The 24,932-nt window shown below is 45.4% G+C and overlaps 2 protein-coding genes across 2 annotated transcripts; both read left to right on the top strand.

The window, feature by feature from the left end:
* The first annotated feature begins 1,615 nt into the window (after positions 1–1,615).
* Positions 1,616–7,833, top strand: LOC121533152 (coiled-coil domain-containing protein 40). Its single transcript, XM_041838959.2, is given in 13 exon segments — positions 1,616–1,640; positions 2,382–2,415; positions 2,675–2,918; positions 3,273–3,455; positions 3,818–4,063; positions 4,294–4,579; positions 5,304–5,433; positions 5,435–5,468; positions 5,725–5,816; positions 6,003–6,123; positions 6,432–6,620; positions 6,775–6,933; positions 7,234–7,833. Coding segments are annotated over 13 exon segments (1,998 nt in total). The 3' UTR covers positions 7,489–7,833.
* Positions 7,834–12,543: 4,710 nt separating this feature from the next.
* Positions 12,544–24,932, top strand: LOC121532541 (caspase recruitment domain-containing protein 14). Its single transcript, XM_045209370.1, has 20 exons — positions 12,544–12,935; positions 14,692–14,829; positions 15,138–15,463; positions 15,879–16,037; positions 16,412–16,531; positions 16,683–16,808; positions 17,575–17,724; positions 17,923–18,051; positions 18,291–18,394; positions 19,318–19,376; positions 19,743–19,806; positions 20,161–20,377; positions 20,550–20,676; positions 21,779–22,019; positions 22,316–22,379; positions 22,630–22,735; positions 23,319–23,483; positions 23,762–23,880; positions 24,081–24,196; positions 24,447–24,932. Exons 1-20 carry the CDS (start codon positions 12,722–12,724, stop codon positions 24,652–24,654), a joined length of 2,952 nt encoding a protein of 983 aa, XP_045065305.1. The 5' UTR covers positions 12,544–12,721; the 3' UTR covers positions 24,655–24,932.

The following is a 24,932-nucleotide window of genomic DNA, read 5'->3' on the forward strand; positions in this document are numbered from 1 at the left end:
GGAACCCTTAATAAAGATGAGCAAAAAATACTAACATAAATTATACAAATACTGCGCGATATTGCATGCAATTTTTTTGTTAAATCCTATTATTGTATATTCACACAATTGCTCAGAGAAAGGGATTTAGTTTAAAAAGTCATAAAACAATTCTCAAAAAGATAGGTGTCAAAGTTATTGCCACCCCTGTTTTCAGTACTCCAGCACCGTACCTTTGTGAGGATAACGACACTGAGCCTTTAAAGAAAATAAAAGATTGCAGAACACAGAGGGTTCTTGGACCATTCATCCAAACAGAATCTTTCCAGATCCTTGTTAAGGTTAAAGGGAGGGTGCTAAGACTATTGAAAACAGGGGTGCCAATAATTTTGACCCTTATCTTTTTTATTTAAAAAATACTTGTTAAACAAAATTGTTTTGGAGTATACAATATAGCTCAGTATTGTATTATTTATTTTATACAGTATTTTTTCTAATTTTTATCAAGGGTGCCAATAATTATAGACCGGAATGTAGGCCTAGTCCCAGGATGGAATTATAATGTTTTGTAAAGCTTTGTCTGTTTTTCTGAAGTACAATGTACAATGACAGAATGAGGACATCAATATCACATCAGATTTATATAATAAGAGTTGATGATTCTGGAAATAGATGGATTGTTTAGATTTTTAAGGCCATATTTGTTGAGCCTCATCCATGACAACTGCTTGTCTGGAACATGTCTCTTAGTTGGGAGAGCCAAGGTGTCCCTAAAGGAAGTTCTCAAAAATTTTACATTTTAGTCATTTAGCAGACGCTCTTATCCAGAGCGACTTACAGTTAGTGCATACATTTTTTAAAAATATATACTGGCCCCCCGTGGGAAACGAACCCACAACCCTGGCGTTGCAAACACCATGCTCTACCGACTGAGCTACATGGGGCCTACAGTTAGTAATGCCTTTTTATTTTTACAAATGTTGATTTAGCAGGCCTTGTTCTTTTCTGTTATCGATTTTGTACGTTTATGAATTGCAATGGTATTGTGGTACAAATTATTTAAAAAGATCAGCTTGCTTTGTAATTATTCGCTCTTGATTGAAATAAAGATTTTTTTAATGAACCTATTTTTTGTCTTATACTGAAGTTATTTTAACTGCCACACTCACATGCCATGCAATATTTAAAAAGTTCAAATTCATTCATCTCTGAAAATCCATGTACTGCAAAGCTTGAATAGTCCACAAATGTAAATAAACATGAATATTCATTAGGGGCGGCTCTATACAATGACTAAGCTCTACCCCCTTATTTTTCACCGAAGTTTATCGTTTCCTAGCAACGCCTGACTGGCTGACAAATGGAGGTGAGTCTGTAGCTGTTTTTAGTTTGCAAATTCAATTTCGTACTACTAGCTACAGGATTAGTTGATGTTGCTGAAGAGGTGATAAAGCAACCGTAAGGTTTAGTAACTTAGGCATTCGAGAACATTTAAAACATTGGTATTTTAAGCTGTTAGCAAATTTTACATTTGACAGCTAGCTAGCGATAATAGCTTTTCTAGCTAGCGATAATAGCATATTAACGAATAAGCACGCTAATTTCAAGTGGATAGCAGCATGCCATGAGAAACATTATGCCCATAGGCATAGCCATCATAGGTACCTATCTTATTTCATTTTGAAGCAAATGTATGAGGGCCTACTGAATGATTATGTCTTCAACTTCATAACGTTAGTGAACATTGAAATATTTGTGTCTACTCTGTCATGTCTTCCCAGGTGATGACAGAAGGCTTTCTCAGCCAACTTTTACATTTGCAATATTGGTTCAATACAATATTTTCATTCTCTGACCTTTCTTTCAGTTCTGAAGAGACAACTCCATGATGACACTATGACAAAAGTATGACCTCAAATTGACATCTGTACACAGAGAAAGCAAAAGCCAGATGTGTTTTGTATTCATACCATCAGTGTGTAGTTGGCACATTGTGTGCTTAGTAGATGATGGCTTGTGTTTACTGTTTGATATAAAACACCATTTTTAAGAAGGTGTGAAGAGTTAATCTAGCTGTGTTCGCTTTTGCAAGAGAACTACAATGTTTTGATAATTGGGTGAAAGGTTTTCTTATTTGTGTGTAGAGTTTTGCAAAAATAGCCAATTAGTTACAAAAAATGTGCTTAACCAATCAGAAAAAACTGTAATGGCTGGAATGGAGTGAATGTAATGGTATCAAACACATGGGAACCATGTGTTTGATGTGTTGGTTACCATTCCATTTATACCGTTCCAGCCATTACTATGAGCCCGTCCTCCCCAATTAAGATGCCACCAGCCACCTGTGACACACACACACCTCACCACACAGTGTAGAACAGCAGCCTGGTGGGCATGACGAGACGAGGCCTACACTGCCATGCTAGACGCTCTACGGTGGCAGAGAATACACACTGGATAGACTTGAAATGGAAACCATATTCCATATATAATGCACTACTTTTGGCAAGATGTCCATTGGCCAGTGTCCAATGTCTATTTACAATACAATTTGTATTTGCTGTGCATCAGTGCTGCTGGTCTGCTCTGTTCAAACTTTCTCCTTGAGACTGGACATGCTGTACACCTGTGGGATGCCACCATGTACACGTCTATCAATCTCCCCCTCCCTCGATCCCTCCCTCCCTCCATCCAGCACGGCCACCCACCAGGTCCGCTCTTTAGACACCGAGATCGAGGGCTTCAAGAAGTCCATCACGCGGGAGGAGGAGCGTAATGAGCTGCTGACAGTACTACTGAACAGGACCCAGCTGGACAGCGCCACCTCCAAGAAGCTGATCTCCCAGAGCCACAGCCAGCAGGAGGCGCTGAAGGCCCAGTACAGCATCTACATGAGGACACTGCAGGAGACCGAGCAGACACTGCAACGCGTCAACACAGTGAGTGAATGAATGAATTGGTTTTATTTGACACATTTGAATGCGTATAGGTTGCTTTAGCCAAGTGGAATCAACAATACCCACATTGAAATGAATCATTGAGGATAAACACAATGAAGTCAAAAGACTTGCTTCCATTGTGGTTTTTCTTGGTGTATATTTTGTTCTTTCCCTATGCAGGCTCCTCTGAATGCATTATCTGCTCAATATGAAGTGACTGGAATGTTGTATTGTTGTTGTCGTGACTCATGTAAGTGTATGATAGTACGATGAAACACTTCTAACCCCTGTCCCGCTCCCTCCCATCTCCCCATCTCTCTTCTCCCCCCTCCCCTCTCTCCTCCCTCTCTCCAGGAGTGTGGGGTGCGCCAGATGGAGGTGTCCTCCCTGAGGAAGCAGACGGAGAAGGAGTGGGTGCGGCGCATCGAGCTGGAGGACCGCATCATGTCCAAGATGCAGGAGCATCTCACCCACGACAAGGCCACCAAGTACTCCCGACGCCTCACCGACAAGATGGCTGCCCACAAGAGGGAGAAGGTGAGCGTTGATCGTCGTATTTGGGGCTCACGTAACTTTTTTTCCATCAAGTTTATTTTGGGAGTTTTCAAGTAATTCATACCATTACAAAAAAAAATTGCAGTGTATTGTCAATAATATTGTGGAGATGTGTTAGGAATGGGAGACTTTGTAGAATTACAGTACAGAAGGAGTTTAATCTGGTTGTTATTTAAGATGAACATTGGTATAGCTAGTTTTTCAATAACCTGTGTAGATAAAGAAAATGAAAGGGTAAATTGATAACCACACCAACCACAATGCTACATATGAAACTTTGTTAGTGCAATGTATCTCTGTGTTCAAACCACTCTGTGTCTCTCCCTCTCTCTTCACCATACCAGGAGGCCCAGCTGTCCTGCCTAGAGAACGAAATGGCGGCGGTGACGCTGGAGAGAAGTAACGTCACCCTGCGTCTGGAGGGTCTGGCTCGCACCCTCGCCTCGCTGGAGACGGAGATGAGCCGCCGCAACCAACTGCTCAGCGCCAGCGAGGCCAGGATCACCAAGCGTGTCACCGTCATCGAGCGCAAGCAGGCCACCGTCAACGTTTACAACAAGAAGATCGAGCAGCTCATCGCCAGCACTGGGGTGAGAGTTAACTTACAACCGAGCACTGACCGGTGTAAGTTCTGTCTAAGAATAAAGGACTAAAGGTACTGAATCTAAAATAGATACCACCTACAGAACTAAAATGATATTCTATGTCTATGAGAGCACCATCCTCTAGAATAAGACTGGAGCTAGTATCGATTTGAAACGTTTCAAAAGGTTCCTGATTATCTATGTTGTCTTGATCACATCCCTACTTACGTCAACAGCACAAGGACCTGGGCCCGTTGGAGATCCGGGACCTGGGCCCGTTGGAGATCCGGGACCTGGGCCCGTTGGAGATCCGGGACCTGGGCCCGTTGGAGATCCGGGCCAGTACTCTGACCAAGCAGCTGGAGGGGGTGGGAGGAGAGATCAAGGGGCAGCAGCAGCTCTGGCTGCGGCAGCAGGGGGAACTAGTGAGACTGACCCAAGAGAAACAGGCCCGGAGCGCTGCCCTGCTCACACTGCAGACCCAATGCACCATCCTACAGCAGAGGAAAGTCCGCACCGAGAGTATGTAAACACACACTGACCCAGGAGAAACGGCCCAGAGCACCGCGCTGCTCACACTACGGACACAACTCTCCATCCGCACCATGACTACAACACACGCTCAGTGGATATAGAGATAGATAGGATTTATTAAAGTGTCATACACCTACCGGTGCCCAGCCCACATGGGCTTACAAGACACTACAGAATAAAATAACATTTTGCAAATTATGCGCATACAATAATCATGGCAAGGACAGCTACCATCTAGTACATTTCTCCTTCTCCTCCAGGCATTGTGAACGAACTGAGCAATCTCAAACACACCCTATCTGAAACAAAAACGCAAGCCTCTGCTCGTCCTGTAACCAGAATACTTTTTTTGTCATAAAAAATAAAATAAAAATGTCTCAGATCGTCATACAGAGCGCAATAAAACACAAAATGGATTTCGTTTGCGATTTCCCCAAGATCACACAGAAGGCAAATTCTCTCCTCTTCAGGCACTTAAATCTACTAGTCTCTAGAGGGAGGGTGCCGGATCTGAGTTGTGCATAAAGTGACATTTGGATTTTTGTTAGGTTCAGGCAGACATATGGTTCAGGGGTGGAAGATGTGCAGTCTTGGTCATAGAGACTAAATCTATAGTGGGTCTTTGTGACCCTACCCTAACACAGACTCTCCCGTCCCCAACACACACACCCTAACCCTTGGTCTCCCCACCTCTCCGCTGCCTCCCATCCAGGTATGATACAACAGGAGCAGCGTGAGCAGGCCGAGCTGGAGAGACACATGAAGGAGCTGATGGCGGACATGTTGAAGCTCAACTCCCTGCTGAGTGAGAACAGGCATCTCCGCCAGGCCCTGGGGCAACGTCCTCATGGAGACTGACTTCCTGCACAGACTCAAGGTCAGACTGGTATTTTTCTGTCTAGACAGACAGCAATTTCTGATCAACAGGCTGGTTCTTGTGTCCGGAAACTAAATACCACATTAATCAGATAATACCTAGCCATTACAACAGATCAAATACTTTTGACCAAATTGAAGGGCAGTATGCTAGACATACTGTATATAGACTTAAATATGACATATAGATATAGAAATGCCTCCACACCATTGTACTTCATGTATAACAGTGTATTTCTGTAATGTTGTGTGTGTAGGAGGCAGAGAGAGACTCCATTGAGATGCAGATGAAGCTAGAGAGGATCCAGGAGGAGAAGGACAGGCTGTTCAACAGTCTGGTGGAGTCAGAGTGAGTCAAACAGTAGCAAGTAGTCGGTTTAGAAACATGAGCCTCTGTCTATCTGTCAGTCTGTATCTTGTACCTCATTCGAGTGTACGTGCGTGTGTGTTTCACATGTTTGTGTTATGTGTGTGTGTGTTTGTTTATTTCACCCATGTTTATTTGTGTGTGTGCATGCGTGTGTGTGGGTTTCAGGCGTCAGATCATGCTGTGGGAGAAGAAGAGCCAGCTAGTGAGAGAGACCAGGTCGGCTGTGGACTCTGAGGTGGGCCGGGGAGACGTCCGCACCATGAGGGCTGAGATCCACCGCATGGAGGTAACATCACACACACTGGAGAAACCAAGAGCAAATCTCACATCACACCATTTTTCACATAGTGCACTACTGTGTCGCTCCTACTGCAGACTGATACACTATGTCCCCATATAGCACACTACAACATTGTGTTGCTGCCTATACAAATAAAGTTTGATTAGATTCCTTAGCGCACTAAATGTGAAATAGATGGACACCTCACACACTCATACACCTGTTTCACCCCCTCCAATGCTTTTACTGGGTAATGAATCAATGCCCTGTACTGGAGGCAAGAATCAAGTATCCATGTGAGTGTGTCCCTACAGGTGCGCTACGGTCAGCTGATGAAGCAGCAGGAGCGCCTACTGAGGGAGATGGAGGGAGTGGTGGCTCGCAGGGAGACTGTCGTGATGCGCAGTGAGGCTCAGGCACGCACCAACCGCAAGCAGCCCACACACACCGACTTCCACGGCATCCTGCAGGGCGTGCGCCGGAAAATACTGGACACACGGAAGGTGGGGGGGTGTGGGTGTATGGAAGTGGATGGGTCGGCGGGTGGGTGAGTCGGTGAGAAGTGGGTCGGTTGGTGTGTTGGTGGGTGTGCGTATGTACAGTACGTATATGCTTAATATGTGTGTCTATGTTGTGTGTGTCTCCCCACCCTAACAGCAAGCGGAGGAGTGTGATGGGGTACTCAGGGAGCTGCAGCAGGGCCAGGCCATTCTGAGCAGCAGTCTGAGGGACAAACAGCTGCACCTGGGAGAGCTCCACAGCGCCAGAACTGTCCTCACCTCAGACTTCCACTGTCTGCAGGACACCAAGGAGAGGGTATGCGATGTTGACACATTCACCCATTCACTCAACATTATTCCTGCCCAATTTATTGGTATCCATAGTTGAGAAGTGGTTTTCACTGTGCATAGCTATTTGAATATCTCTTTTCATGTCATGTCTTGTCTTTTTAAATCCCTTATCCATCCTTATTTTCCTTCCTCGGTCTGGTTCTTTCTCTCTCTCTCTCTCTCTATCCTCCCTTTCTCTCTCTCTCTCTCTTCCCTTTCTCTCTCTCTCTCCTCCCTCCCCAGCTCTCCCGTCTCCTTCATCTCTCCTCTCTCTCCCTCCCTCTAGAACCTGGCCCGTCTGGTCTCCCTCCAGGGCCGGGCCAAGCAGCTCCAAGCGGTGCGTGAGGGGCGCTACAGCGCCCTGTCCACCGGCGAAGCCTTGGAGCCTGCGTTGCGGCGGCAGGAGGAGCGTCTGCACACTGTGGCCACCATCCTGCACCGCGTCCAGCAGGAGTTCCCCCAGCACCAGGGGGCGCTACGACGCATCTCCCTAGCCCTGGCCGCGCGCCTGCAGACACCAATTGGTCAGGAGACGCTCTGACTATTACATGACTGAAAACCACCATCGTAGGATTACCCACGGAGTAGATGGGAGATAGAGATCCATCATAGTTGTAGGGTATTACTGCTCGATGGTGTTCTATGTTACTCTGGCTGTTAGGGTTAGGGAGCTGGACTTGGGGTGGAAGCTCTCCACCTGGCCATGTTTGGGCAATTTAGGTTTTCAGAATATTTTGTTTCAGTTTATTTTCAGTTGATAAAATGAAGAGTTGATTTAATATATGCACAGATACATCCTGCCAGCCTGTGAAAATAATATTGTCCATGGATAAACTGAAGATACACATCTACACATATATGAACAATAAAAGCAACATTTGCTATTCTTTCTTTAGTTAATATCCACAAACTAGCTAAATCTTAAGTATGGAATCACTAAAGCCAGCCTGTGAATAATCATATGTCATAATAACAAACAGAGAAACAACATCATGCAATGCCCTTAAGCTTCACTTATCATAAATTAAAGGTTCTGTCCATCAAAGTCAAATATCAGATAATAGTCAGTCACAATTGGCTGGTTCCCCCACCCAATAAGCAGTCGCTGACATCATAGTCAGGAAGTGGTCACAAATGGTCCCCTCTCCAGGGTTTAGGGTTTTCTTTGTGAATCAACACCAAGCCCCTTTGGAGTTGATTCTCTATTCACCTCTGGACATCTAATCCATTTATATAACCAGAATATACACTAATCTCATGCGTTCCTGAAGTGCCTTTTGTCACGGCTTGGGGCTCCAGCAAGGGAAGGGAAGCCCCGAACTGGTCCTAAATCAGTCCCTGGAATGACGGCTGGCTCGAGAGGGAAGCCCCAACATGAGACCTCTTCAGTTTAGCCTGTTCCCAGATCTGTTTGTGCTGTATAGCCAACTCTTAATGTTGCATGAAAAATGATCTGGAACCAAGCCAGTCACTAATTACATTCCCCCTGACGGATCAAGGAGTAGTTTGTGTACTTACTGTCATAGAAACCTTTGCTATAGGAAGCTTTAGCTTTTGTTTAAAGGCTTGGCCTCGAGCGCTCAGGTAGCTTTGCCAGTGGCTTTGTTTGCCTGTTACATGACCGTTTAGGTGCTATTATAATACACACATTGAATTGAATTGTAAGGTTGAGAAGGCCAGGTTACACATCAGTGAGGCCACAGCCTTTCAGTTGGTACAGATCAAGATCAGCTGGTGGACCACCCACTAACCTGTTATGTTTCCTCCTATGATGCGTCTCATATTGCGTCTCAATAGTCTATAAAGGCTTCCTTTCATCGCATCCTCTCGCTCATCTGCTCTGATCTAAGGATACATGATAGGTGAAAGCATATAGTGGATGCCTACTAGGAATTTGCTTTCAAATCACTGAATTACACCTACACAAGCACAGGAAGAGGGCACGACAAAGCCTATTCCCCCTCAGGAGACTGAAAAGATTTGGCATGGGTCCTCAGATCCTCAAAAAATTCTACAGCTGCACCATCGAGAGCATCCTGACTGGTTGCATCACCGCCTGGTATGGCAACTACAGAGGGTAGTGCGTACGGCCCAGTACATCACTGGGGCCAAGCTTCCTGCCATCCAGGACCTCTGTATCAGGCGGTGTCAGAGGAAAGCCCTCAAAATTGTCAAAGACTCCAGCCACCCTAGTCATAGACTGTTCTCTCTGCTACCGCACGGCAAGCGGTACCGGAGTGCCAAGTCTAGGTCCAAAAGACTTCTCAACAGCTTCTACCCCCAAGCCATAAGACTAAGATATTTTTTTCCTCTAATTGGTCTGTTGATCAATCCCATCAGATCTTTTCACAACCAATCTTTTTCAGAGCTGATCTGATTGGTCAAAAGACCAATTAGGGGGAAAAAATATCTGAATTTGGCTGCCTGTGTAAAAGCAGCCTTGGTGTCTGTGTTGATGGATGAAGGGACACATACCGAAGTTACAATTTTTTTTTTTTTTATATGTAGTTGGTATGTTCTGCACTTTTCCACTGTGACACCAAATGACTGTATACCAGTCTAGCCAGTCTCATATATGGGCATCTGTCAGTGTTGATTGAGAAATCAGTCACAGTGGGGTGGATTCATATTGTTTCTCATACCTTAAACTTGAGAAAAACTGCTTGTTGTTGATGGTTTCGTTGGTTGTCACAAAAACAACAGCCTAGTTCCATTGGTCATTGGACTACTACACCCATGTATTGCACACACAGTGTCTAGGCTACTTTTCAAAAATACCTTTCATATCACAGGCTATAATTCAAAGCCGCTCCAAGTAAATAGCCTACATAGGCAGTAAGGAAGTAACTCAATGGAATGAATGTGGTTTTGGAGGTGCAACCACCGATGTGTCATCTCAATGATACATTTTCCAGTTAAGTTCTGACACCATTTCAAATGTCATATTTAAATAGCAACCAGGATTCCACATTATTCAAATGTATTTGCCATGTGACATCTCATGAGCTAAACATTTATACACTATATATACAAAAGTATGTGGACACCCCTTCAAATTAGTGGATTTGGCTATTTACGCCACACCCGTTGCTGACAGGTGTATAACATCGAGCACACAGCCATGCAATCTCCATAGACAAACATTGGCAGTAGAATGGCCTTACTGAAGAGCTCAGTGACTTTCAACGTGGCACCGTGTCATAGGATGCCACCTTTCCAACAAATCAGTTCGTCAAATTTCTGCCCTGCTAGAGCTGCCCTGGTCAACTGTAATTGCTGTAATTGTAAAGTGTGAAGCGGAAGTGGAAACGTCTAGGAGAAACAACGGCTCAGCCGTGAAATGGTAGGCCCCACAAGCTCACAGAAGGGACCGCCGAGTGCTGATGTGCGTAGCACGTAAAAATCTGTCCTCGGTTGCAACACTCACTACCAACTTCCGAACTGCCTCTGGAAGCAGCAACTTCAGCACAAGAACTGTTAGTTGGGAGCTTCATGAAATGGGTTTCCATGGCCGAGCAGCCGCGCACAAGCCTAAAATCACTGTGCACAATGCCAAGCATCGGCTGGAGTGGTGTAAAGCTTGCCGCCATTGGACTCCAGAGCAGTGGAAACGCGTTCTCTGGAGTGATGAATCCCTCTTTACCATCTGGCAGTCCGAAGGACGAATCTGGGTTTGGCGGATGCCAGGAGAACGCTACCTGCCCAAATGCATAGTGCCAACTGTAAAGTTTGGTGGAGGAAGAATAATGGTCTGGGGCTGTTTTTCATGGTTCGGGCTAGGCCCCTTAGTTCCAGTGAAGGGAAATCTTAACACTACAGCATACAATGACATTCTAGACGATTATGTGCTTCCAACTTTGTGGCAACAGTTTGGGGAAGGCCCTTTCCTGTTCCAGCATGACAATGCCTCCATGCACAAAGCGAGGTCCATACAGAAATGCTTTGTTGAGATCAGTGTGGAATAACTTGACTGGCCTGCACAGAGCCCTGACCTCAACCCCATTGAACACCTTTGGGATGAATTGGAAAGCCTACCACGAGCCAGGCCTAATCGCCCAACATCAGTGCCTGATCTCACTAATGCTCTTGTGGCTGAATGGAAGCAAGTCCCTGCAGCAATGTTCCAACATCTAGTGGAAAGCCTTCCCAGAAGAGTGGAGGCTGTTATAGCAACAAAGGGGGGACCAAGTCCATATTAATGCCCAGCCTTTTAATATTTAATTTCACAAGGAATAACCCAATTGCCCTAGGAATGTTACCAGGAAATAGCTTAATGTCTTTGTTTGTTCTTTTATTAGGCTATAGTCCATCAGTAATAACCCAGACTATTTCTTTTTTGATTGGTTGATTAGTAACTTTGTACGATTAGTCAGTTTAGTTGTCCTCCTCGCCCATCTGCTGTCATTGGCGGGAGGAGCGCTGCTCGCACGCGTAGGGTCGTTCATGGTGATTAAATATAGGCTACACCTGCGACTCCCAAGAAAAGGTATATGGCACTAATCAATTTTAGTTATGTTTTGTAAATATTATAAGAAGTCATTTTACGCTTTTTTAAGTAGGCCTTTATGTATTTTACTTTAAATAGAAGCGTTTGAATTGTACTCAATTCCTGAAATTCCTCATGGTTATTCAGTAACATCTCTGTGTATTCTTGTTTCTCAGTATTTCCTCCCTGCATTTGCCAGTTTTGTAGCCTACTTGAATAAATGCTATCGTGTACAGACCAAAGGCAAATAAGGTGTGGCCAACCTTTTTGTATCAAAGGTTTTGTTATCATAGCCAAACTTTGGCATAGTATTAGTTTACTAGGCTACACGTGGTAATAAGAGTCGCATATGGTAACAACAAAATATGAAGCATGTATATATATACAGGTGGTATATTTCCAGCGAATATCCCCTATCTCTTGACCTATTGTTTTTCCCCAAGATGAAATCAAGGAGGGGACTGTGGATCTGTGTCCGTCCGTTTAGTCACACGCGATATCTCAGACCGCACTGAAGAAGATAATATTTGACGAAACTTGGGTGATTTATTCGTCTTGCTATAGAGATCCTTCATTTACAAAATTACACTGATTGGCCTAAGGCTGTAGCTATAGTAATTGGCAAATGAATGAATGAATGAATGAATGAATGATATAGGTTAATTCTGTATCTTAACGACAGTGGTTGTGAATCACAACCACTGTCGTTAAGATACATAATTATTAATTATTTCGTTAATGTGACGTGGCCCCATTCAACAAACAGTGCAATATGGCTTCAGTAATAAAGAACATGGAGGAAGGCAAGTAGCTTTGTGTTCTAGCTGCGGATATTGAATCAGTGCCATGTAGTGCAAACAAAAGGTACAATAAGCCTAGATCAGTGAAGAACAGGAGGTACGGGACAATATGATGTTTACAACTGTGAAATGTACACATCTTCAGGTTATTGTATGCGTGCATGAGCAGTCCCTCATTGTGTGCGTGGGCACTGATTTAGTGGGGAGTATGTTTCTTGTCTCTCAGGTTTTCCCACACACACACACCCTTGAGTGCATTGACGCCTACACCAACTGGGCGTGGAAAATAAATATCTCTCATACAGAGGTGGAGTCCCTGTGTCTCTGAAAGTTTGCTTTTCACCCAGCATCGGACAGCGATCATACTAGGTGTGTGGGATTGAGTGTGTGTGTCTTATCTGTGTCTGCAGGGACTGCATCTGCCTGCGACCTCCATTGACTGTGACACTCACTCGAAGTGTGTCGCCTCACACACGCCCACACTCACCATGGCAGCGGAGTGTGTTCCGGAGGGGTCCGACCTTAAGGAGATGGGTGAGGAGGATGTATGGGAGCTGATCAACGACAACCGTCATCGTATCTCCCTGGGTGTGAAACCATGTATGTTGATCCCCTACCTGCGCCAGGCCAGGGTCCTCACAGAGATGGATGAAGACGAGATCCTCTCCTGCCTCAAGCTCACCAACCGCTCCATGAGGACCAGTAAGACATCTATTCTATTCATTTCTATTAGATTCTATTATTTTCTATTGTAGTACTTTAGATTCTATTCTGTTGTATGCTATTTGTATTTTTTCTATTCTATCGTTTTTCTATTCTGTTGTATTCTATTCAAATCAATTTGATTCTATTGGTGTTGATTTTTTCACTTGGTTTTGTGAAAACATTTCTTTAGAGGAGTTAGTAGTAAGCCTTGGGCCAGCCAGAACGGCCCATAGGAGTAGGAGCCTATGTCCTGTTTCGGTAGAGTGAGGCAGCTTGAGTACACCCCCCTGGGCAGGACGCTAGTATGTCACAGGGCCTGACCCCCAATCCATCTCCTTAATGCTGAGTCCCAAGCAGAGAGGCATCAGATCCCATTTTTAGTCTTTGGTATGACTCGACCAGGAACCGACCTTGCAATCTCAGGATGGACACTTTAACCACAAGGCCACTGAGTTGGGAGGAATTTGGATGAGTAAGAGATACTGTAGGATGCCTACCAACTCTGCCCAGCTTTGGTGATTAAATTTAACTTCCTTATGTTATAAAATACATTTGACCAAGACAAATATGATTATTCATGTGCTGAATCATTCAGTGGGGTCTTTCTCTAACATATCAGTAGCATTATTTTAAAAAGTTGGATATCGTAATCTAATACACATCCGTTAATAAGTGCCGAGCTCTGTTGACATAGCGGTGCAGGCTTCTCATAACAACTTTTGAGGATTTTACATTTTGTGGTCGTTGTCTTCAAAGTTGTTTCCGCTGGTGGCAAAAATCAAAATTACCATGACACGAGCTGAATTAAATGTAAAAGGATTTGAAAATGAAAAGGTTGTTCTACGCTCAGTGCTCCGTTAACATTTCACAGAGATACGCTTGTTTTTGTGAGAAATCTTCGAAAAAGGACAGGAATTTCGAATTAATATGAAAAGCGTAAACTCAAATATGAAAATACTGTCATGTCTTAAAATCGATATCCATCTTACCTCTATATGTATGTCCTACGGATTCAAGAAGAAAGGTGACGAGTTCAACGGGAAAGTGGTAGCCAGTAGCCTAGCTGACATGATGCAATTTTCCAGATTTTTGACCACATGGCCTCCATTGATTTAGTCACCCTAACTCTGGCCATCCTACAGGGGAAAAACTCCAAAAAGTTTTAAACGGATTGTGTATGTGTGTCATTCAAAGGGTGAATGGGTAAGACAAAATATTAAAGTACCTTTGAACGGGTATGGTAGTAGGTGCCAGGCGCACTGGTTTGAGTGTGTCAAGAACTGCACCGCTGCTGGGTTTTTCACGCTCAACAGTGTGTATCAAGAATGGTCCACCACCCAAAGGACATCCAGCCAACTTGACACAACTGTGGGAAGCATTGGAGTCAACATGGGGCAGCATCCCTGTGGAACGCTTTTGACACCTTCTAGAGTCCATGCCTCGAGGAATTGAGGCAAAAGGGGGTGCAACTCAATATTAGGAAGGTGTTCCTAATGTTTTGTGTACTTAGTGTATATCTACACTCTTGAGCATGTCTTATAACTGGTGGTGAAAATTAGTTCTGCAATTCATAAATGTTTATAACTCAACATGTCCATATTTTAATAGTGTCTGTCCCTATAAAACTACTAAATTAATGATGAAATACAACAGTACATTTTTATGAATAACAGTCCATAAAACAGTCCATCTATGTGTTTGGTTTACGTTGTAACCAAGGCCTGTGTCCTATTTAACCCTTTGTCTTTTTTAGGTCACATGCTGGACCTGCTGCGTATCCAGGGGAGGGACGGAGCAATGGCCCTGCTGGAGAGCCTGATGATCCACTACCCCACCCTCTACACCCAGGTCACAGGCCGTAAGCCCAGCGCCCAGCCCTCTGGCTTCAGTGGTGAGTAGCACACAACACATGACCTGTTTCCCATGTGGGTCATTTAGGCCCTGTGTTAAGGAGAGGGGCGTGTTACCTTGTTTGAAGGATGATGGCTCTTTTTTTAAGTTGACCTGTCGGCTTGAAAACAGTACAATGTGTTCATTCTATTCATCAGTAAACAGTATTCTAACTATAAATTATTCACATAATCTTTGGAGTAAATCATTTGGTAAAAATATTTGGTGGGAAATTATACATAGTCCAATCAGTAGTCCTGGGTTAGCAGCAGGGTGTAGTGTGTCCATCCTAACCTGATTTCCTCCCAGGCCTGATTAAGTACTCGGACTTGACGGAGTACCTGGTCAGAGCCGTGACAGGGATGCAGAAGGAGCTGCAGGAGGCTCGGCAGGAGGCCAGTCGGCTGGGGATGCGCTGCACCTCCCTGGAGGCGGAGCTAGGTCAGACTCTGGAGCAGGGGGAGGAATCTCGCCGTCTTAAGGCCGACCATGGCCGCATGAGGAAGCAGTTGGCTGCCGCGCACCACGACATCTTGAAGCTGAAGGACGAGAAGTGTGACCTGTATGTGCGGTACACGGCTGCCATCGAGGAGAGGTCGGTCGCCAACATCCACTGTAGCGACCTCAACCTGCAGGTAAGGGTAAAAGGGTTAGCTGTGTGATATTCAGGAGTGGTGATGACTGCACTACGTTACATGAAGTGATAAGTTACGGTATTGACAGTGTTGTTACACTGAACACATTTTTTTCCCCCTCTGACATCATTGCACACACGATAGAACAGCAGCATATGTACTGCAAATATCTATTTTTTTTACAATGCACAAGGCTCCCCAGCTCTGTTTCGTCAACAAAACAAAAACAACAACAACAGCCGTGGGGTGGACAGTGGTGCTGTTTCCCCTACTGCGGATTCCATCTTTAAGAGATACATTTCATTTACTGTAAGAAACAACAAGAGACAATAGGAAACATGTTGAAGCAACTGTGGTCAAATACTGCGGTCACAGTATTTGTGACAGTAGTCTTTTCTTTTTCTATGATGGGCAGGTATATCAGCTTCAGTTTGAGCTGCGCAAAGCCCAGACAGAGACGGACTTCGAGAGGCAGCACTCGCTCAAGTGCACCACCCCCAGCAAGACGCAGCAACTGCAGGACGAGATTAGCACTCTGCGCAGGCAGCTACTGGAGGCTGAGAAATTCACCCCAGTGAGTGAGGAGGACACAAGCTCAGACTTCTACAAACAAACTGTAGAATTGCTCAGAGACACACTGTGGTTCTGACTATTGTCTCTTCCTCTTATCTTTCTCTCTGTTTCTCTCACTATCCCTCTTTACCCTTTATGTTTCTCTCATTTTCTATCCCCCATTCTCTGTATCCCTACACCTCTCTCTCTCTCTCTCTCTCTCTCTCTCTCTCTCTCTCTCTCTCTCTCTCTCTCTCTCTCTCTCTCTCTCTCTCTCTCTCTCTCTCTCTCTCTCTCTCTCTCTCTCTCTCTCTCTCTCTCTCTCTCTCTCTCTCTCTCTCTCTCTCTCTCTCTCTCTCTCTCTCTCTCTCTCTCTCTCCCTCCCTCCCTCTCCAGGCGCGTGAGGATATCCTGGCCCAAGACCTGGCTGACGCGAGGGATGGCGGTATAGAGCTTGCTGAGCAGCTCAGGTGCTACAGAGAGGATAATGAGCAGCTGGCCCGCGAGAGGCAGGAGGTGTGTGTGTCTATGAGATTGTGAACAACCCTTTTGAGTTGGCCATTTCATTCAACAGCAAATATCTGCTGAAAGGCAATCTGCTTTGTATTACACAGTACATTTTAGAGTGGCCAAAGTCTAAATACTGTGTGGGTATGTTTGCTATTAGATTGTAGAACAGAAGGAGTGTCTGGCGCTGCAGGTTCAGAAGCTGTCTCTGGACTGTGAGATGTACCAGCAGAAGAGTACTGTCATACAGAACCAACTGAGGGAGCTACAGGCAGAGAGAGACCACGTAAGGAGCTATTACCTTATAGCTAATGGCATCATTACTCATCCTGAAATCAATTATTGGAATGCCATACCTGTCTGCCTACCTGTGTGTCTGACTGCCTACCTGCCTGCCTACCTATCTGTCTGTATATCTGTCTGTCTGCCTTCCTGCCTACCTATCTACCTGCCTGCCTACCTATCTGTCTGTATATCTGTCTGTCTGTCTGCCTTCCTGCCTACCTACCTATCTGTCTGTCTGTCTGCCTACCTACCTGTCTGCCTGTCTGTCTGCCTGCCTGCCTGCCTGCCTGCCTGTCTGTCTGTCTGTCTGTCTGTCTGTCTGTCTGTCTGTCTGTCTGTCTGTCTGTCTGTCTGTCTGTCTGTCGGTCTGTCTGTCTGTCTGTCTGTCTGTCTGTCTGTCTGTCTGTCTGCCTGTCTGCTTATCTACCTACCTACCTACCTGTCTGTCTCTCTCTGCCTGTCTGCCTGCCTATATCCACCTATCTGCATACTGACCTGCTGCATGTATGTCTTTGCTTGTCACTCCACATACACTGAGTGTACAAAACATTAAGGACACCTGCTCTTTCCATGACATAAATTGACCAAGTGAATCCAGGTAACAGCTATAATCCCTTATTGATGTCACTTGTCGCATGCGTATGTGTGCCATTCAGAGGGTGAATGCGCAACTCAATATCAGGAAGATGTCCTTAATGTTTTGTACACTCATTGTATGTATATCTGTCTTATTGCCGCCCTATCTGTCTGTCTGTCCATCCCTCCAGGCGTACCTGTCCAGAGACGAGGCCCAGGCCCAGATAGCCAGGAGCCTGGCTGAGAAGGACATGCTGCGCAGCCAACTGGTGGAGCTCCAGGAGAAGGTCTTCACCCTCAGGGCCTGGGGTGCCTGCCGAGGGGGCCCCGACACACCAGGGGTAACACACACACACTGTATACATATACACACATACACGTTGTACGCACACTCGCACACACACTTGTATGGACGTACATGTGTACATGTCCATACACACATTCACATTGTATACAGATTTACATACAGAGCAGATCCTAAATGAGGTACTTAAGACTAACGTGTGTGTGTGTCTGTCTGTCTGTCGGTCTGTCTCCAGGAGAGGAAGTTCAGCTGGGAGAGCCAGGGCTCCAGCAGTGACAGCCTCTCCTCCAGCCCCCGACCCCGTGCCCGCCTCCGCCGCATGCATGCAATATGCCCCGATTCCATGAGTGGATGCAGTATAAAGGTGTGGGTGTGTGTGTGTGCATGCAGGATTTATATCAGTCATGTCAGCTGTTTATATAATCTGATTTGTCTTTAATGATTTACATCATAAACTTGACATCTCCTTCCTTCTGGTAATTGTGTGTGTGTGTGTGTGTGTCTGTGTGTGTCTGTGTGTGTGTGTGTGTGTGTGTGTGTGTGTGTGTGTGCTGTGTGTCTGTGTGTCTGTGTATGTCTGTGTGTGTCTGTGTCTGTGTGTAGAGTGGCGATATCAGTCCAAGTAGTGTGCGGTCCCAAAATGTGGAGCCTCCATGCCCAGAGTCACTGCGGAGACGAGAAGAGACCCTATGGTACAATCGAGACAGGTAAGGGGGGTGTGTGTGTTTTAGACACAGTCTGACTCCTCATTCAGAACCAGTTGAACATTTACACAGTAGCACAGTTGGCATGCTTCCTTCTATATTCTGAGTGATGTGATGTCACTGTCCAAAGTCTGCTTTTTTAACAGGAAGGCCATGTGTTTACTCTGTGTGTTGCCGGGAAGAGCTTATAATAATATAATAATATGCCATTTAGCAGACGCTTTTATCCAAAGCGACTTACAGTCATGCGTGCATACATTTTTTTTTTTTTTGTGTGTATGGGTGGTCCCGGGGATCGAACCCACTACCTTGGCGTTACAAGCGCCGTGCTCTACCAGCTGAGCTACAGAGGACCAAGGCTTTTCCCAGCAGCCCTTCTTTCTGTTCTAGTAACATTAGATAATTCTACAACAGAGCCATTTTATTATTAGAACTGTGTAGAGGTAGATTTGATCCTCCTATAAACTATGTGGCGTCTATATGGCTGAGTCCCAAATGGCACCCTAGTCCCTATATAGTACAGTAGTTTTGACCAGAGCCCTATGGGTCCTGGTCAAAAGTAGTGCACTATATAGGGATTAGGGTGCCATTGGAAACGCACCCTTTCTGGTGATATTTGATCGAGGATTCAGGTGATATTTTTGGAACTAATTATAGGTTGTTTTCACAGATGAACGGCTGCCCATGTTCATGTTTGTTGTCGTAGTTTTGTGTTTACAGTGAAGACAAAAGTCAGTCTAGGTGCCATGGGAGCAACTCTGGATTTCTGCAGTCCAACTCACCCAACCAGTTTATCAGCCGCAGCATACATGATACATAGAGAGAGGGAATGAGAGGTTAGAGAGAGAGAGAGAGTGAGAGCAAAAATAAGGAGGAAAGAAGAAGACATTTTGTAAACAAGTGTTATTCCGTCTTCTTGTCCCTAGCTCGGAGACGGCTGAATGTGACTCCTTACTGGACAATGACTTTGTGTTCATCCCCAGTGGTACGTAACTGAATGAACTCCCACCTTTAACAACCTCTCACCTTACTGGGAATCACCAGCTTACAGTAAATTCCTGGTTGTATGTGTGTGCGTGTATGCGTGTGTACTTACAAGTGTGTTTGTGTGTGCACTTGCGTGCTCGCATACATGGATATAAGTGTGTGCTTACGTGTTTATCTTTGTGGGGAAACACCCAGATGAGACTTCCTGAAAACAAATGGAAATGTTTTGGTTGGCCATTTAGAGATGATTGAAATGAAATTTGGATCCTGGCCTGGTAGGCTAGGTAACACATTAACTGTGGCGCTTTCTGTCTGTGGACACATTCTTGAACAGTCTCTCTTTTTTGTTTTATTCGATTTACAGAAAATGAGGTTGAGCAATCTGTTATGTCACCCATGCCTTCCTGCCAAGGCAACAACAGTGATGGGTGAGGAACGTCAATTTACCTTGATGTACTGAAATCTATGGGATGTGCACACATTCACTACCTTGAATTGCAAGTATAAGTACAGAGGAACAAAGCCATTTAGCCTGCATATTGCAAGGAGAGGGTATTATGATGACAACACATGAAAAGGATTTACTCCTATAAGGCGCCATTACCAAACTCAAAGTACCTTACATACATCGTATGCATTTAACAATAATCTTGGTTAATCCGAAACTAAAATCACGTGCAATTTGGTCAGATGCTCGATTGTTTACGAACTTTCCGTAGTCTGTCCACGAGAGATTCATCTAACAATGAAATACTCTCATCTCCTCTCTATCTCAACCCCAGCCTCTCCAGGGCATCAGCCCCTCCGTTCCTGCTGCGCTCCCGGCCCCGGGCCATGCGCATCACGGGCCGAGTCCTGACCATCTCCTTCCAGGGGGAGGCGCTGCCGAGCCAGCTGCAGGTGGTGGGGGGTAACAAGACGGGCGTGTTCATCCACCAGGTCACTGAGGGCTCCGCCGCCAACAACGTGGGCATCAGTTCGGGGGCACAAATATTGGAGGTGTGTGTGTGTGTGTGTGTGTGTGTGTCTGTGTCCCAGTCTCCTATCCAGCAGCACCTGACAGATCGATTAATGGCAGCCATTTTGTGTCATAACTCCCCCAGCCCCTCTTCCTCACAGTTTCTGTGAAGGCACTATAATTCCAATGGGTGTTTGTGCTACTGGGTTCCAGGTGAAGTATGAGCAGGCTCAGCAGGCTCTAAGGATGGTTCTGGAGGACTCCACCCTGGAGGAAGCCATGTGGGCTCTGGGGCAGGTCCGAGGCTTCTGCCACCTCTCCCTGAGGCCCAATCAAGATGGTGAGACCCTGGCCCTGTTAAAATATATGAATATGTCATCATTATGTTCAAATACAGTCTGGTTAAAATACTTTATATGTCATCACATTCAAATACCCTGCCCAGTGCAAATACTTGTAAAATGCATCCTTTCTTTCTCCCTTGCTTGACATTATCCTTCTGATGTGACACAATTGTAATAGCAAGGATGCTAAAGCAAAATGTTAACGTGACTTTGATGGAGTGTGTCAAATCGCTCGGATCGGCACTAGAAAAATAAAAAGATGTGTTCTTAGCTGATTAGCGCTCTGTGGATTTCGTCACAAAAACAAGTGCAGGAGTTCCTCATACTCATGATTAGGTTGAAGATCAATGATTATCTGTCATGTTTTATAGGTATTTAGGATGACTGTTTGTTTTGAGGTAACATAGCAACATAGGGGTGAAAAACAGAGTGACATACTGGGGACACTTAACCCAAAACAACTTCAAAGTGGTCCATTTCAGCACCTGGCTAATATTCAGAACAACAAAAAAAGAGTGTTCTCTTTTTTCTCACTGGTTCTCACTGGAAAGCTATTGGCATGCTACAATAGCATTGCATAAGTACCAATCTCTGTGTAATGTGTATCACTAAGAATTAACACAAAGTTATGCTTCCACTTGACATTTCATAAATATGCTATTTTAATGTTTCTGTATTCATATTGGTTGGTTGTGTATATATATAACACCTGTACATTAGTGCCGTGACCCAGACCTGAGTGGCGCAGTGGTCTAAGGCACTGCATCGCAGTGCTAGCTGTGCCACTAGAGATCCTGGTTCGTATCCAGGCTCTGTCGTAGCCGGCCGCGACCGGGAGACCCATGGGGCGGCGCACAATTGGCCCAGCGTCGTCCAGGGTAGGGGAGGGAATGGCCGGCAGGGATGTAGCTCAGTTGGTAGAGCATGGCATTTGCAAAGCCAGGGTTGTGGGTTCGATTCCCACGGGGGGCCAGTATGAAAAATAAAATAATGTATGCACTCACTAACTGTAAGTCGCTCTGGATAAGAGCGTCTGCTAAATGACAAAAAAAAATCTGTCATAATCCTCTATGGTCCCTCCCCTTTTCTCTCTCTCAGCCTATGAGAAGCTCCTGCTCCAGCTGCAGAGTGGCGAGGCCATGTCGGGTGACTCCTTCTACGTGCGTGTCAACATGTCGTTACCCGGGGGCTCGCAGGACGCTCTGACCGTTTCCTGTAACGACATCCTCCACGTCACAAGCACCCGCCCAGCGGGCATCGACTGCTCCTGGAGGGCCAGCCACGTCCATCCTTGCCAACTGCTGGACCTCAAGACTGGCAACATGCCTAACTACTACAGGTACTGGGCCCAGTACCCACCATGGGGGCTTGGATTGTTGACATGGACTCTTTCTATCCTAGCCTGGTTCCAGATCTGTTTGTGCTATCTTACCAACTCCTATGACCACTATAGCACAGACAGATCTGGGACTAGGCTATATCTATCCCCCTCTGGAGAACTAACATGTGGTACATGTAATCTATGTTTGATACAATGACATACTGTTAAGAATTACTGTAGGATTGAATTGGCCAATACATAAATGACATACTGTATAAATGATATTAGTGAGGATATGTTAATTGTCATTGCAGGGCCCAACGCCTGCTGATCAGAGCTATCGAGGACATGAGCTTTCAACCCATGACACTTAGAAAGGTATCATTCACTAGTTTCATAGTTTGCAGAACTACTCTAACCAAAATCCAACTCGCTTTAGGGTTCTGAGTTACGGTCAAGTGACACTCCTTTCCCGCGAATGTGTGTGTTCCAAAAATGTTTGTTTTTGACGTTTCTAGAATGTGTTAACCGAACATTCATGAAGAAAATGTTGTAGTCATGTCATGTGAATATCCCTCAGAACCACTGTCAAATGTTCGGGTTACCACATTGTTTGCTGGGTCCTCAGGCCCAGGAGAAGAAGAAGACGGTGAGGATTGTCAGTACTGGGAGACAGGGAAGGAATCCTCTGTGGGTCTGTGTAGAAGACAGCAAGGACAAGAGCACTGGGCCAGGTATATATCAGATACAGTCAAGGCTGGATAGGAAGTCATTTTTGTACACAAGAATATACAAAACATAACAGAGCCAGAACCATAGACGTCATATCGCAGGTAGCTTAGTGGTTAAGAGCGTTGTGCCAGTAACCGAAAGGTTGCTGGTTCTAATCCCCGAGCCGACTAGGTAAAAAATCTGTCGATGTGCCCTTGAGCAAGGCACTTAAGCCTAATTGCTCCTGTAAGTCGCTCTGGATAAGAGCGTCTGCTAAATGACTAAAATGTAAATAACAGACTATCCTCCATGTTGGAGCCAAACAACATGTCGCCCATTGAAATTCTGCATCAAACCAAGTTTGCTAAACAGTGCATAAACATTGCTAAGGCAGGTTTGATTAACTCCAGCGCTATGATATTACCATACCTATTAGGGCCGGGACGATACAGGTATCACGGCAAGTATCTTGTTTTCATTTTTGCAAAGGAAAAAATATTGCGAAACTGGTATCGTCACAGCTCTAACACCTATAATGCGTAGTAATAATGTCGCCTTAGTTATTGACCTGAACCTGGTGTGTCCTAATATTGTCCTCTCCTCTAGGGGATGCCTCTGCGCCCAGAGGCTGTGTGACCCTCATGCCCTACACCCTGGTCACGCCCCACTACCCACCCGTCTGCCGTCCGGTCCTCCTGCTACCCACAATCCTCGGCCGTGTCCTGGATAAGAAGCTGGCCGAGTGGCAGGGCTTTCAGTTGTGTGAGCCAGGTTAGGAAGGATTCTTTCAATTTGTATCTTTTTTTTTCTGACGTTCTTTCTCTCTCTCTCTCTCCTTCTCTCTTTTTTATTTTTATTTCATCCAATAACTGCATATCCCCCTGCCCCCAAGCCCAGAGGGGAATTCCAATGAGATGATATATTATTAGCACAGTAGCTGAAGGTGACGATAATAAAGATTAAATATTTGTTTTCCTCATACCTGCTGTCTCACCATCTCCTCTAACTATCTATTCCCCTCTCTCCCTCCCTCCCTCCCCTATCCCCAGAGTTATTGAGTTCCAGCGAGCACGCTGCCAGGCTGCAGAGGTCAGAGGTGCTGGAGGAGTGTGAACAAGGGGGTCAGCGGTGTTACACCCTGCAGAGTGTTGAGAGGGTCATGAAGCAGGTGGGATAGTCAAAATGCCACAACACTGTATTTGACATACTGATATTATATATATATTTTTTAATGGTTTATGACTTACTTGAACCGTTTTCCACAAACTATAATACCTCCCTTTTTTTTCAGTGGCCCTGTTATTTGTGCAGCTGCAGTATTGACCGTACCGAAACTCCTCTCCTCTTCCTCCTCTCCTCTGCTCTCAGGGTACCCACTGTGTGCTGCCTCTAGGCCTGGACTGTGTACGCCGCCTCCACAGGGCAGAGATCTTCCCCATCATCATCTTCATCGCCCAGTCCAAGTGCAGCGCACGCAAACTCAAGTAGGCCATTGTGTGACTTTTGATAAGAAATATGAATGGTAGCAATATTGTTCCATTGCCCCTTCTACATGATGTATCTTTGTGTTAATTTCTCTTCTCTCTCCCTCCATCTCTCCTTTTACCCTATTTGTCTTTTTCTACCTCTGGATTCTCTCTCTCTCTCTCTCTACTCTCTCTCTCTCTCTCTACTCGTCCCTCTTGTTTTTCCCCCCCTCCATCTCTCCTCCTGCCTCCTCCCCCTCTCTCCCAGGTCTAAGGTGCAGCGTCAGGGCTGGTCCGAGGAGCAGCTGCTTGAGTGTTCTCGCAGCGAGGAGCCCCTGCTGGACAAGCTGCCCTGCCTCTACCGCAGCATCAGCCCTGGCTCGTGGTGCGACAGCACCGCCCTGCTCACCACCCTGCGCTCCATCATCTGGGAGGAGCAGAAGAAGATTGTGTGGGTGGAGCCTGATTTGTGGTGAATTTAGGGCATCAGAGGCATCATTGTGAAGTTTGTTGAGGGGGCACTGGTGGCCAAATTGGATGTCTTTGAATTCCTTATTTGTAAAATAATTATTTGGAATATTTGTAAATGGATAAAACTGAGGAGGGTTGCAATAGGCATTACATACCTGGCCATTATGAGACAAGGCATATTAATCTGTAATGAAGGTATTATGAGGAGATGTAGGAGACATGGTCCTCTGTAGCTCAGCTGGTAGAGCACGGCGCTTGTAACGCCAAGGTAGTGGGTTCGATC

This window comes from Coregonus clupeaformis, chromosome 30 (genome assembly GCF_020615455.1).
Source record: "Coregonus clupeaformis isolate EN_2021a chromosome 30, ASM2061545v1, whole genome shotgun sequence".
Taxonomy (NCBI): Eukaryota; Metazoa; Chordata; class Actinopteri; order Salmoniformes; family Salmonidae; genus Coregonus; species Coregonus clupeaformis.

What these genes read in the sequence shown, in the direction of transcription:
- LOC121532541 (XM_045209370.1), top strand. Translation starts at nt 12,722, where the DNA reads ATGGCAGCGGAGTGTGTTCCGGAGGGGTCCGACCTTAAGGAGATGGGT. An exon ending in CTTTGTGTTCATCCCCAGTG is followed by an intron (nt 19,377 to 19,742) that starts GTACGTAACTGA and finishes TTCGATTTACAG; the next exon opens with AAAATGAGGTTGAGCAATCT. An exon ending in TTGAGAGGGTCATGAAGCAG is followed by an intron (nt 23,881 to 24,080) that starts GTGGGATAGTCA and finishes CTCTGCTCTCAG; the next exon opens with GGTACCCACTGTGTGCTGCC.